This window comes from Megachile rotundata, chromosome 11 (genome assembly GCF_050947335.1).
Source record: "Megachile rotundata isolate GNS110a chromosome 11, iyMegRotu1, whole genome shotgun sequence".
NCBI classification, from domain to species: Eukaryota; Metazoa; Arthropoda; class Insecta; order Hymenoptera; family Megachilidae; genus Megachile; species Megachile rotundata.
The window spans coordinates 13,053,798-13,067,874 of NC_134993.1; the positions used below are offsets into that span (position 1 = coordinate 13,053,798).

The 14,077-nt window shown below is 43.3% G+C and overlaps 2 protein-coding genes and 2 long non-coding RNA genes across 7 annotated transcripts in view; 2 read left to right on the forward strand and 2 right to left on the reverse strand.

Annotated features, from left to right (window-relative positions):
• LOC100876225 (transcription initiation factor TFIID subunit 6) overlaps positions 1-4,078 on the reverse strand; it is a 13,189-nt gene extending 9,111 nt beyond the window's left edge. Inside the window, exon 1 of the mRNA XM_003699224.3 lies at positions 3,950-4,078. The gene's annotated coding sequence lies outside the window, so the exon portion shown is untranslated. The remainder of the gene's footprint in view (positions 1-3,949) is intronic.
• LOC100883869 (acetylcholinesterase) overlaps positions 22-14,077 on the reverse strand; it is a 62,034-nt gene continuing 47,978 nt past the window's right edge. For all 3 annotated transcript variants that reach the window (XM_076536872.1, XM_076536871.1, XM_076536870.1), the window contains 3 exons: positions 13,503-13,664; positions 12,476-12,651; positions 22-6,986 (listed from right to left, as the gene is read on the reverse strand). In XM_076536872.1, coding sequence (XP_076392987.1) covers positions 6,811-6,986; positions 12,476-12,651; positions 13,503-13,664 — 514 coding nt within the window. In that variant the 3' untranslated portion in view covers positions 22-6,810. The remainder of the gene's footprint in view (positions 6,987-12,475; positions 12,652-13,502; positions 13,665-14,077) is intronic.
• LOC143265342 (uncharacterized) lies at positions 3,997-5,423 on the forward strand. 2 transcript variants are annotated; one of them, XR_013039783.1, is made up of 6 exons: positions 4,065-4,204; positions 4,299-4,362; positions 4,687-4,750; positions 4,819-4,882; positions 4,951-5,014; positions 5,079-5,423. It is a non-coding gene; the product is annotated as an uncharacterized LOC143265342 (long non-coding RNA). The 2 variants fall into 2 exon arrangements; XR_013039782.1 differs by adding an exon at positions 3,997-4,061 and having other exon boundaries at positions 4,130-4,204; positions 4,819-5,423.
• Positions 12,646-13,654, forward strand: LOC143265346 (uncharacterized). Its single transcript, XR_013039787.1, has 2 exons — positions 12,646-13,305; positions 13,404-13,654. It is a non-coding gene; the product is annotated as an uncharacterized LOC143265346 (long non-coding RNA).

Sequence of the window (14,077 nt, forward strand, 5' to 3'; positions counted from 1 at the left end):
GTTAACAGAACGGGACTGCACTATGGTTCGCATATTATTTTTATTATGGTATTCTCAGTATATACAAGCAGTAAAATTGTTCTTTTAAATTTCTTCCTTTTGTTCGAATAATATGTAACTACCGATTAACACTAGAACTACCGAAGATAAACCTTCGTATCTACCGTACGTGTCAAAATGATCTGTTCTTATATATTATGTATATTTATGTTAGATCGAGTGAAAATTCAAAATCGATGCGTAAAGAAAATAAATCGTACTTCACTAGAAAAACATCGACGTAATAAGGCAGATCGCATACTCTTTTGCAGCAAACTAATAGAGCAAGACACTTTTGTCCAACAATAATTTCGTCATTACAGTCTCAGCTATTTTTTGCACAGCGTATAAATGCATCCAGTTTTCTAAACAAGCATCGAAATTGTATAAGGAACTTTTCAAATGCAATTATAATCGAAATTTTACCTACATTCTGTGAGAAGTCAAAATGACTTGTACCGACACGTCTAAGTATACTACACAGAATACGAAAGAAATGTTGCCTATATATTCGAATAAAAATGAAGGAAAATTTCAGAAAACATGCAAGGATCGCAACAAGTCACTTTGACTCCCCTTGGTAGTTCTAGTGTTAATAATAATAATAACAACAACAATAATAATGTTAACAATGATGACAATGATATCAATTAATCCATTCAGCCGAAATAACGTAATCACGATTCGTTAATAAAATTTGAAATAATATTTATATCCGTGTGAAAAATCTGTGTCGTATGATTACATAGAAATTCGAGAAACACAAAGATGGCCGTAAATCGAGTAAACTAGAAAAAAAAAAATAGAAAAAGAAGAGAATGAAACTGCGAATAATTGTACGCAATAAATAATTACGCTGTTTCGTAATTCTATATTTATACGTATAGGTAATATTAGGTAGTTGATTTGCCGTTTGATAAGTCGTTACGCGCGTCCGCGATGCGCGTTGCATTCGTTCCGTGATTGGTTGCCTCGATTCCCGTTGCGAAACTTGAGCCTCGACGAATCCTCGGACGAGCCTTGCTCGGTCGAAACACGCAGGAAAAAGTTTCGTCGAGCAACGATCATCGATAGGAACGAAACGGATTCGAGGGTGAATCGGGAAACGAGGGCAGAATGCACCGGACGGACGCAAAACCCTCTGGCAGTCGATCGTGTCTCGAGAATCGCCATCCAATGCGACGGTAATGACAGACAGCGAACGAGAAAAATACGACGATGCGGCTAAAAAATGTCGTATCGAATTCGACCAGCTATTCGGCTAGGATTAATTACTTTTCCATTTTGTGTATGCGCGCGCACGCACGCGTATGTGTATGTATATGCTTTTTCGTAATTAATTAGAGCGTATTTAGGCCTGTGGGCTACTTTTCTTCAGCGACTCGTAAATCCCCTTCCCACTCCGTTCAGAGCTATTCGGTCGAGTAATAACGCGCAGATATTTCACAGCTAAACAGTTTACGGATTAACAAAAAGTTTCCGCTTGAATACCCGAACGAATTACTCGACAAACTTCCTCCTCGACGAAGAAAGAAAGAACGAAAGACCGTCGGTCTTTCTCTTTGGAAACTCGACTGGAATTTGATTTTTTGCGTCGCATCGGAAGACGAAAGAGTTTACGCGGTGCACCGGAAACCGATTTCGTTTCCAACGAGTCGCGAAACATCGTTGCAGTTACGATGTCTGTCGTAGGCATCGCGTCGAATTGATCGAAAAACGTTTCTTGCCGTTCGACGCGTTGCGAGCGATCACTATACATTCATTTATATACAGAATTAGCCACAGTTTGTTAAGCGACGATTCGAACCATGATCGTACACAAGTTCACGTCAACGTTCGAACATTCGTAAAACGGACATGAATTACGCGTCGAATATCTTTCGTTGCGAAACTCGAATGACGGGTATCGATCTACGATCACTGTGTATCGGTCGGTGGTACAAACGGGAAAGTGAAGATTCTAATTGTAAGAAAAAGAGGAACACTCGTTTTTTAAACAGTTTTATTTGAATAGCTTAAAAATCGTTGAAAGCGACATTCTATTAGCATACGTGCTGTTCCAATAATGGAAACGAAGCTGTTCGTATCAAGAGAATTTTCAACGTCGATTTTCTCGAAAAGAAAGCTTCGCCACCTCTCAGCTTGTACCACAGTCTACCAGGCGGCGTTCTTTATCGGCAACGAAAAACATCGCGGTTCGTAAAACCGTATCACAGAAAACTCGTGAAATATTATCCGAAAACGAACGGCACATCCGTTTTAGTCGTTCGAACATTTTCGTGTGTATACCTTTTTCTCGTGTGGAAAAAATTGCCTCGATCACGATTTTCTCAGGTTCGCCGTTTCTTCGTTCACGCGTTTTTCTCCCGCTGTTCGGCTCGAATCCACCGCGACGCCTGGCGTCGCGATGTTGGATCGTTTAGAGTCCTTTGTACAGACTTCGAAATGCGTAAATCGTTCCGAAGCGTTTAACCTCGGATCAGAGCCGCTTTTCTTTCTCCACTCGTTGCTTTCGTCGACGACGATGACGGCACCGGACAAAAGTCGCGGAAAGGATCGTTGCTCGTCGATCGAATCACGTTGGTCGCCGTTCAGCCATCGATTATCCGATTCGCGATCGTTCGTTCCGCTCCTTCCCGCCATCGAACGAGAACCTTTAAGGCGGTATCCACAGATCTGGATAATTTACGGTGGAAACTCTCCCCGATATTTCTTTCTCTTAATATTTGAATAAAATCCTACGTTCGTAAAATCTTAATAAAAATCGTTTATGATTGTAAGCACGAAATATTCAACAGCGTAAGATGGCGGTAAAATTCAAATCTATTTGAACGAAGTACTCTTACTGATTTAATATGGAATAGTAAAATTTCATTAAAACGTTTAATTTCTATTTGTATTAAATTAAAATGTTCTTGTATATATTAGAATAAATGAAGAAAATATTATAACAAAGTTTCGATCATAAATCGATTTGAATTTTCCCGCCGTCCGAGATGCCCTTCTCTAATTAAATAATTCTCGACCTTCCGTCCGGTTTGAGAACTTGTGAGACGCGTCTCTTATTGGTGAGAGAATTCTTTTTTTTTATTTCCCAGATCTGTGTATACGTGCTATGAGGATGCGGCAGCGACAGCGGCGGATTCTGCAAGGGAAAATGGCGAACAGGGAAAAGCGAAGAAATTTCGGGACAGTGATAGCTAATATCCGTCGTATTGAGGTACGGAAACGGAATAGAACTTCCTGGAAACGATGGCATTCTTCCGAACGACAGATTCGTGAAATCCTGAACAGAAACCGTGAAGAAGGAGCAAAAGTTTTCGAGGGAAAGAGAGGAGGAACGAGAACATCGGAACAGCGGTTTTCTCGTGAAATTCGCGTCGATTCTTCGCGATCACGATAGGTAAACCGGAGCGCGTTTACCGTTCCTTTCGATGCTAGGTATTGTATGTACAAACGCACCACGATACCATCTTCGTTAGTTAATTATCCAAAAGTTATTATACACAGCGCATCGAGAAATAGTCCGGGGTGAACACGATACTTTCCACGGTTCACCGTTTGCCGAATCGACGACCCACGCGTCAGTTTTCCCGTTTCGGGTCGTTGGAACGCGAGAGGACGCTGTCCCTTTCCTTCGGCTCTTACCTTATATATTTACACGATATTATACACATAATCGAAAACGCGTATTCAACGAACTAGAAACTGTCGAGAAGTCGACGGTGGCGAAAAAATCGGTGCTCGATCGCGTTCGGTCATTGACTCTCCGTTGCCTCCGAACTTCCTTAGCGTCGTTCCGAAACGACCAACGAATAAACTCTCTTTTCGTCGACGAATAAATTCGAGAATCGTTCGTCTCCGCTCTGACGCGTGCGTCGTCCATTCGCATTTTCTCCTCTCGACTTACCTCGCTCTTTCTCGATCTCCCGGACGCTTTCTCTTCCTCGTCTCTCGTTCGAAATAAAATCGGAAGGATCACCGAAAATCGAATGGAACAATGGAACACTCGATTCGAACAGGTCTGATACAAACTCTTACGTGATACTCATGGGATCTAGAAAATAATTCACTGTTTAACGCCCTCTAGGTTAGCTTTCGAAGCAGTCGCTGAACCGTATCGAATTATCATGAGATGTTACACATGTTCAATGAAATATTACAGGTATACAAATATTTGCAATATTGTGTAATATTTCTTTGCAATATTTTCTTTAGTTCGGAAAAATTAACGATCAAAATATGACGTTTATTTTTAGATTCATTTACCGACGCGACTGGGCCCATTTACCGACGAAGGAAAATTGACTGCGGTACTCAAAGGTAGGAAATCTTGAATTAAAGATTTGGGACATGAAATGCTTTACAAAAGAAGAAATATTTTTAGACTCTGTTACCGGCGCAGCTAGGCCCATTTACGAACGAAGGTAAATCCACTGTGGTACTCGAAGGTAGGAAATTTTGAAGTAGTCAAAGATATGGGACACGAAACGCTTTACAAAAGAAGAAATATTTTTAGATTCATTTACCGACGCAACTAGGTCTATTTATCGACGAAGGAAAATTGACTGCGGTACTCAAAGGTAGGAAATCTTGAACTAAAGATTTGGGACATGAAATGCTTTACAAAAGAAGAAATATTTTTAGACTCTGTTACCGACGCAGCTGGGCCCATTTACGAACGAAAGCAAATTGACTGTGGTACTCAAAGGTAGGAAATTTTGAAGTAGTCAAAGATATGGGACACGAAACGCTTTACAAAAGAAGAAATATTTTTAGATTCATTTACCGACACAACTAGACCCATTTACCAACGAAGGAGAATTGACTGCGGTACTTGAAGGTAGGAAATTTTGAAGTAATCAAAGATTTGGAACACGAGACGCTTTACAAAAGAAGAAATATTTTTAGCCTCGGTTATCGACGCAGCAGGGCCCATTTACGAATAAAGGCAAATTGACTGCGGTACTCAAAGGTAGGAAATCTTGAACTAAAGATTTGGAACACGAAAGGCTTTACAAATGAAGAAATATTTTTAGACTCTGTTACCGACGCAGCTGGGCCCATTTACCGACGAAGGCAGATCGACTGCAATTGGAGATTAACTTATTCGAAGATTTGGGACACGAAAGGCGTACGAAATAAAAAGAAAAGCGATTAGTTCGAAACGAGGAGCGGGAAAGAGAGAGCATCCGACGGATTGATTTTACGCGGTGAACTTTTGACGATGCATCGCATATGTATACCTATACATATCATACACTTTGCATAATATTATATATATGTACACGCTGAAAGTACGCGCGTACACGCGTACGCACGCGATGTCTCATTCTACTTACAGTAATAGTTTATCTTATAAATAATTTTGCGTTTAATCTTGATCGAGCGTAGCCTGCGTTCGCGCACGCTTCCTCTTTTCGCGTTCGCGTTACAATCGATAGAAAGGCTGCCGGAGCGAAAAACGGAAGAACGAAACGCGACGAGGAGATCCTTGATCCACGTTTTCTGCGTTCGATCACGGATCTACCCCGGAGCTTCGAGATCCACGGAGTCCGCGTTCGATTCTCGAATCGTTAGGTTGGTCCGTCGCGGGTCCGCGTTGCGTTCGAGAGTCTCGGAGCGACGGAGACGAGAACTCGTCGATTAAAATCTGGTCAGGGTGGCGAATTCTTACGGACAGGAAACGTTCGAGAAAGACGGTGGAACGTTAAGGCTCGACCTTCGGCTGGAAGAATAGAAGCGTATTCTGGTGTAAAATCGATGTCGCCCGGAGCCGCGAGAAAATAGAGCGCATGGGATCCGATGGGATGGGATGCACGTAGGAATGCACCTTCGATGCAGTGGCGCACCTGGACGCGTCCTGGTCGTTTAATTTCGATCGAGACGAGCTCTGCATTCGCCGTCGCGTCGTAAAATTTTACGGCGTTTTATTCTTCGAACATATCGAAGTCGTAACCTCGAAACTGTCTTTTCCTTTTTAACCTCTTAGGCTGCTCTGCACGCCAAAATTATGCTACAATGCCAGTACAACTTATTGAAATGTTTTTCATGATTATATTCCAAACCTTGATAATTTTTTAGAAAACTCACAAAATGTGCAATATGCTATATGGTGCCTCGGTTACCTTTTATTTACACGTAATGTACTTTTGTGGCTCTTATAAAACGTGAAGGCAAAAAGGTGCGAAAATGAAGATCAAACTGAGCCAGTAGAGCTACGATGACATTCGGTGGTCGCACAGAGGCATCCTAAGAGATTAATCGAAGACGATCGTCTCCGAATCGAAAGCTCGAAAAACCGACGCAACGCGTTCGCGGGTCAGTTCGGAGCCGACCTTCGGTTATCAAATTTCCCGATAACGTCGTAAAATAACCGATGACCCACATAGCCCGACGGGTTTTATTTTCGCGAGATCGGCAGAAATTCCGAGGGTCGGATCGAACTGCAGATTCGCGGACTCCGTGAGGAGGAAAGAGCGAGAAGAGGGAGAAGGAAAAGGAAACGGCACTTCCCGGCGACGCGTCGGTTCTAGGAGATCCTCGATCGGTAGAGTTTCTAGAGCGTTCCCCGTCGGAAGGGTCGGTACGATCTCACCAACGAAGCGAAAACTCGACCAGCGTTCGGTCGATCGAGCTCATTGATATGTCTGTGTCTCGTCTCCCGTCGTCAGAGGTATCGTTGACTCGTTAACATCCTTCGAAAGACCGTCGGCCGATCTCGGCATCCTCGACGGTCGAGGACGGTCCGCGGACTGCTGGCTGACCGAGCTAGACGAAACCTCGGGCGTCGAAGATTCGAGGGGCGCCGTCCGAGTCCACCTGGAGCGCGAGCCTCTGGGTGAACAGCGTCCCGAGCACCGCCAGGCTCAGCACCAGCAGCAAGTGACCCCCGTCGTTCACGCTGATGCCGCTGCACGTCTCCTTCGCGCCCAGCTCCAGTTTCGCTGCAACAACGATTCACGTTTTTATCAATTTAATTAAAAATTTTCTCTCTTAGATCAGCTTGTAGACCAATAATGGATTCATGACGCACTCTTGACGCACCAATGATGAGTTCGTGACGCACCCTTGACGCATCAATGATGGACTCATGACGCACCCTTGACGCATCAATGATGAATTCGTGACGCACCCTTGACGCACCAATGATGGACTCATGACGCACCTTTGACGCATCAATGATGAATTCGTGACGCACCCTTGACGCATTAATAATGGATTCATGACGCACTCTTGACGCTCCAATCATGAGTTCGTGACACACCCTTGACGCATCAATGATGGACTCATGACCCACTCTTGACGCTCCAATCATGAGTTCGTGACACACCCTTGACGCATCAATGATGGACTCATGACGCACCTTTGACGCATCAATGATGAATTCGTGACGCACCCTTGACGCATCAATGATGGATTCATGACGCACTCTTGACGCTCCAATCATGAGTTCGTGACATACCCTTGACGCATCAATGATGGACTCATGACGCACCCTTGACGCATCAATGATGAATTCGTGACGCACCCTTGACGCACCAATGATGGACTCATGACGCACCTTTGACGCATCAATGATGAATTCGTGACGCACCCTTGACGCATTAATAATAGATTTATGACGCACCCTTGACGCACCAATGATGAGTACGCGACACACCCTTGACGCATCAACGATGGACTCATGACGCACTCGTGACACACCTTTGACGCATTCATGACGCACCAATGACACACTCCTAATGCACCCTTGACGCATCCTTGTCACATTCACGACGCACTAATGACGCACTCCTAATGCACCCTTGACACATCCTTGACGCATTCATGACGCACACCTAATGTACCCTTAACCCACTAATGACGCATTTGTGACGCACCTTTGACGCACTCATGACGCACACGTAAGCCACCAGTGACGCACACATGACGCACTTCAGCTGTCATTAATTTTACTCATATTTTTGATACAGTACAATTTGGAGTTGAAGTCCAACTATAATTTTTACAGTGAACGATTTCTTCACTGTTTGTTCTTCAATATTTGTTCGCTTATACTATTAATAGTATTAATATACTATTAATACTATTTTAATATACTAATGGTTCTGAGGCACCTAAAAAATCATATTGCAAGGGGGTTAACCGTTACACCTGGTACAATTCGTAACAATTTAGCCGGTGAATATTTAGTAAACCGCGCGTTTTATGGCAACGCGAAGCGGCAACCGAGGTCTCGTAAAGTTACTCGGTTAAAAAGACGCGGTTTCGACGATCGTTATCGGGAATTTAGGCATCGGGGCGATCGTGCGGTGTCCGCAGCAGCCGCGTGACGTCAGCCGAGTTAAACGCACCCTTGCGTCCGACGTGTTTGCCGTTTCGCGTAATCTACTATGCGGCAGAGAACTGCCGTTGACACCGCGCCAATGCGAAATCCTCTGGAAACGGGCCGCGATCAAATTCGCGATACTGACCCGTTATCTCCCCCTAACGATCCCTCGTTAAACCCTATTTATGCTTATGCCGCAACGTTTTGACTTCCGTCCAAGATTCTGTCTCTGTATCCTACCGTCGCTTCGACCGGAACGCGATTCGATTTCACGCAACCCTGCGTCCGAAAAAAATTCGGAAACGATTCCCTCATTATTTCGGGGACTCAAAGGCCGGTAAAGAAACCAGCGGGGACGGAAGGGGTGGCTCGGAGCATGGAGTAGGGGTTTTGATCGCGGCACCCAGGAACGAAACGGACGAGCAGGGACGAGCAGGGCAGACCGAGGGTGAGGGGGTGGAAACTGGCCGCTCAGGGTGGATCGATGCCGCCGCGGTACGTCCGTGCGCGCAAACCTGCGCGCGTGTGCGTGCACCTGTCTACACGTGCACCCCTCACGAGATGCGTAGACGCTTCAATCCACGATTTCTCCCGGACCAGGAAGCCACCCTGCGATATCGATCTCCCGCCCGATCGAATCTCGATCGAACGCGCCACTTAACCCTTCTCCATTTCTTTCACCTCAATTTACGGACTCCCAATAAGACTACAATATGACCATTTTTTCTTCCCTTGCAAATAAATAGAATTATAACGCAAGCTATTTGCCTGACTAGTTGTTAACCCCTTGCACTATGGCTTATTTGTCAAGTGCGTTAGTCAGAACTAATTACAGCTACAATATTAATACAGACAAAAAAATTTGTAATTCTATGTCAATATCTTATCATACAATCCATTATTGGTGCTTCAAGGATGCGTCATGAATCATTGGTGCGTCAAGAATCCATCATTACGTTTTCAAACAAAAACTCGAGTCGCAGAATCGAACCGCAAATAAGCTAAGCTAGTTTTATCAAACAGCTAGAAACTCCAATATATCGCAGCAAAGAGGAAAAAATGGGGCAGTAACACCCAAAGAGTTGAAATATTTAGGAAGATGATACGTCTGTTGTCGTTACCATCGATAATGGCGTGCATTTATAATTAACGATTGTCGGTCGCAGGAATAGAATGCGCGTAAAAATTTCAGTCGAAATAAATCGACTTTGCTCCAGATAAAGAGGGAATGGAATAAACCACGCGCATTACTGTTTTTTACGTAAACCGATAAACAAGCGAAGTTAACAAATTTTTAAATAATAAAAAAAGTCTACAAATTAATCACTTAACGTCAAGTTTATCAAGGGTTCTAAAAAGGGTAAAAAGTTGGAAAATATTCTTGAGTTTCTCGCATTCGTTCGTTTTATCCCGTTTGCGGGAGTTCGTGAAAGGAGATCGAGACGCTAGCTGCGGGCTACGATGGATATTCGAAAGAAAAAGTAAAAGGGAAGCATGTTGGAAGAACGGTAGCAATTTTCCGCAGCATCGTCGTTTTTATTCCAGCATCGTACAGTCCTTTTCTGGCCCATCCGTTTTCACTGTCGGATCTGACGGTCTTCTTTCACTCGTCTCTCGAACGGGTCTTTGACTCGCGATCGTCGGTGAATTCCTTTTGAACCGGAAGTCGTTTGATCTCCGTTCGATTCTTAACGAACAAACGCTTCGGAATTAAACGACGCGTTCTCTATTCCTTTCTGGTTCTTCCACGTCGATGCCTGCCTTTCGGCGATCAAACTCCACTACGCTTATTGTCACTTTTGATATTTTTCATTTATTGTCAATTGTATTTGAATATGTTCTCTGTATACTCTCTGTATATTCTTGTAAACTCTCTGAGCATTTATTTGGACATTTAAAAGTCCAGCACTTTGCAAATTCAAGCTCTAGAGAATTTGAGAATTTGTCAAAGTTTAACTTTAAATAGTTTATTACACAACTCTGGTTCTCAAGATATAATAAGATAAATATATGTAATGTAATAAGATAAATATGAACATTGTACTTGTAGGAACTCAGTAGATTCGTCACAGTCGAAGCGTGGCTCATCAAAATATGGCTCCATAAAATTCTTTGCAGTCGAAAGTATTTTTGCAGTCGGCAAACTTAGTCGAAACGTTTGACAATTTTTTCAGAAATTATCTTTCCACCGTTAACTGTTACTATCGGCATCGCGTTTACGTCGTGTAACGCTACAGATTTAATTTTAGGAAAATACCTATTCAAATTGTATTAAATACGACGGTGACCCTTCGAGAGGGTCGAAAGAGAAAGAAAGTCACGTGAATTTTTTATTCAGCTAACTATGCAAATCGTAATCGAACTCTAAGTTGTAGCACATTAATTCGAGGAAGACAGTCGAAGCGCGAGTGCGCGAGGTGTCAGGCTCGTGAAAATGCAAGGGGTGAAAATTATCGTACTGCTCGAACCTGGAGCATTACGGTATAAGGATCCATTGATACGAAACGGCGTCGATACGCAAACATACTGTTCGCCGTGGAGCCCTGGATACTTGACCCTCCGCACTCGAAAGGCGATTTCATTTAATACAATTTCAAATATCTTTGTCACGGTGACGATTAGACGCGAGGATTCCCAACTGTATCCTAGAAATTTCACTGCAAACTAGTTTTCCTATGAACGACTGTACGAGGGTCGTTTCACGTTTTGCTGGCTGTATTTTTGTGACGAGGGAGAAGTTTTGGGAATTGTTTTGATGAGGGAATTGATAGTAAATATTGCGTACTTAGTTAAAATTTCCTACTGTTTCAGTGAGGTAGTGTGAACCTAAGTGTACGTGACTACACATAGTAAATATTGTGTAGATATTTTTGGTAAGATTTGTTGCAGCAGGCAACGTGTTAATAATAAACCTAAGTATGATGTGACACTTATGTACACTTGTGCAAGGTTATGTATTTGGTTAGATTAGATCTAACGTATCACTCAGCGAAGATAGCTGCGTATCCCCGAGTTCTCTCCGGAACTTTATTTTCCGTCTTCGTGAGCCGGAAAGAGGAAATCTCTTTAAGTCGCCCACGGGTTATCCCGTTCCGTGCCAACGATTCCGTAATTTCAGAAAAGCTTTCGAGAGCGGTTCGACGTCGGTGCCAATAAAAATTGGCTCGTCGCTGAGCTCTCGCGATTTTTATTCGCCGCTGGATCAAAGACGAAACAGACGCGTATTATGCTCCGAATAAGAATCGTTGATTGGCACGCGGCCATTTCTTCCCTCGGATCCGGCTTTCTGTAAGGAGCGGGGTAAGCAGCCTCGATTAATAGCTCGGCTCGGAGTCAATGGGACGCGAAATTGCTTTCCGAAGGAAACAGAACTAGTCCGGCTTCTTCCATCTCCCTCGACGTATTTCTAAACTGCTGGCTCGTTAAATCACTGGGTCGTCTCAGGAGTTTCAGAACCTTTAGTTTTTTTTTTCTTAAGACCCATTTACCTAAGTTCGCGTAATCGCGATACGTTTCCATTTTCCCGATTCCTTCAAAAGGCGATTACGTTAAAAGGAAGGCTTCTTAGGGTTTTGAAGCTCTTCTGTCTCGGCGGTGAGATTTACTGAATGAGTCGAATTTCCTTTTGTAAATTTTGAAGGTATTTTATAGGAATTTAGGAACTTTTCAATAGCTTCAGATCTGGAGCTCTCTTATTAATTATTTAATAGAAAATTGGTAAAAATCTCCGTTGTTGCTTCAATAATTTCTCACGTATAGAACTTCTACCCACGCAAATAAGTAAAAATATCCATTTCAAGTTATTAATAATCTCAAAAGTTATTAATAACGTCAAGAGCTCCTATCAAATGTCAGGTGTAAAGACTCCTTTGCAGCAGCATTCACCGTCGAAAATCATCGAGATAAGTAATCGTTAACTCCATACAATGAATCTCCATAGAAGACCGTTTAACCGAGCAGAAAATCGCTCGAAAAGTAATCGCGAGGATCGATTCGGTCTCGAAAGCTCGTTAACGAAACGCATTTTCTACTCAACAGGTGTCATAGAAGAGAGTATGTCTCGTCGGATAAAACGCTGCTAAATGCGAAAAAAGCGTTACTCACACGTGGCGGCTAGCAGTTGGGGAAGGTACTTCTTCCAGAAGGTGCACTGTTTCACCCTAGGCCCGTTGCCGATTTCGGAGCTGTTCGTGTCCAGCGTGAGGTACTCCTTGGTCGCGGCAGTGTGCGGTGGCCAGTAAGGTTGTGTCCATGACTCCACGTCGCCGATGTTCGGGTCCCTAACAAAGTCAAACGCGTAGAATAAATTTGGATGAAGGGTAGTGAGACAAAATTTTAGATTTTTAAACGAGGTAAGTACGAGTTGCGAGAAGCTTAAGGCGGGGCAAGTTTTGAAGGAGATAGGTACAAGGTTTGAAAATATTGAAGCAAAATTTAATGTAAGTACATAAGGATCTAACTCCGTCGAAATGGTATAACCACCGATCAAGTATTCGATGGACTCCTGTATCCGCAGGCCATCGACTACGTAAAATTTCACTTTCGTAGACTAAATTTGGATCGGAACGGAGCGAGACAAAATTAAGGCCGGACAACGATTTTAACGAATTAACAAATAACTAGAGTGACTTTATTTCTTCCGAGTATAGCAAGACCAAGCGCGTTGACTCGCGTACAAATATGTACATCTTCCCGATACACTGGGGCGGGAAAAACGAGGAGTGGGAAAGGGCTGACTTTCCCCAAATTGGGAGTTCCCAGTTTCCCCTGGCAGTGGTGCACCGGCCCAAACCGTTGCACGGCCACCCATCCGGCACTCGACCTCCTACAAATTACCCTCACAGTAATAAACCCAAGATCGCCTCGACTTTTCAAACTACGTGGAACCGAAAAAATATGGCTACAACCTCGGGCTCAATGCGCAAACCGCCCGGGTAAAATGGACAAGTTCCTTGGTCTTTTGCTATGGTACCTTCGATATTAAACTCGATTAAATGTATAATAATTTCTATGTTAATCTACTCTTTTTTAGTGGTAAAATTAGGTGAGCAAGAGCAAAGACCATCATGGGTCAATTCTTTTTGTGGGATTGCAACTTGGAAGGACATGTGAGTAAATTAAATTAACTTACCCCGTCTTCGCAAAGTTTGCCCAGTATCTCATCATCCTCCTCGACAGGTTCGCCTCCTCCTGCGTGTAGCCCTTCGACGGATCCAACGGCTCCCCGAAGATGTAGCTGATCTCGTCCGCATGCATCACTCCGGTCCACCTCGGCCAGGGATTGTTCGCCGATCTGCACCAGAAAAAAGCATGTCTTAGAAAAAGAAATTTTGAATAAGTTCTATACTTTGTCTAAAAATTGTCTTTGTTTCATGGGAAACATGGGTTACAGGGTTTAGGGAGAGGTTTAGTACTGCACTGTTTCATTATTAATGTCACAAGTCTGTAATGTCAGAAGTTTCTAATGTCACAAGTCTCTAATGTAACAAGTGTCTAATATCATAAGTGTTTAATGTCACAAGTCTGTAATGTCATAAGTCTGCAATGTGACAAGTCTGTAATGTGACAAGTCTGTAATGTCATAGTGTCTCTTGTGTCACAGTGTCTCTACTGTCACAGTGTCACTATGTCTCTAGTGTCACAATGTTTCTAGTATCACAATATCTCTAATGTCACAGTGTCTATACTGTCACAGTGTCTGTAATG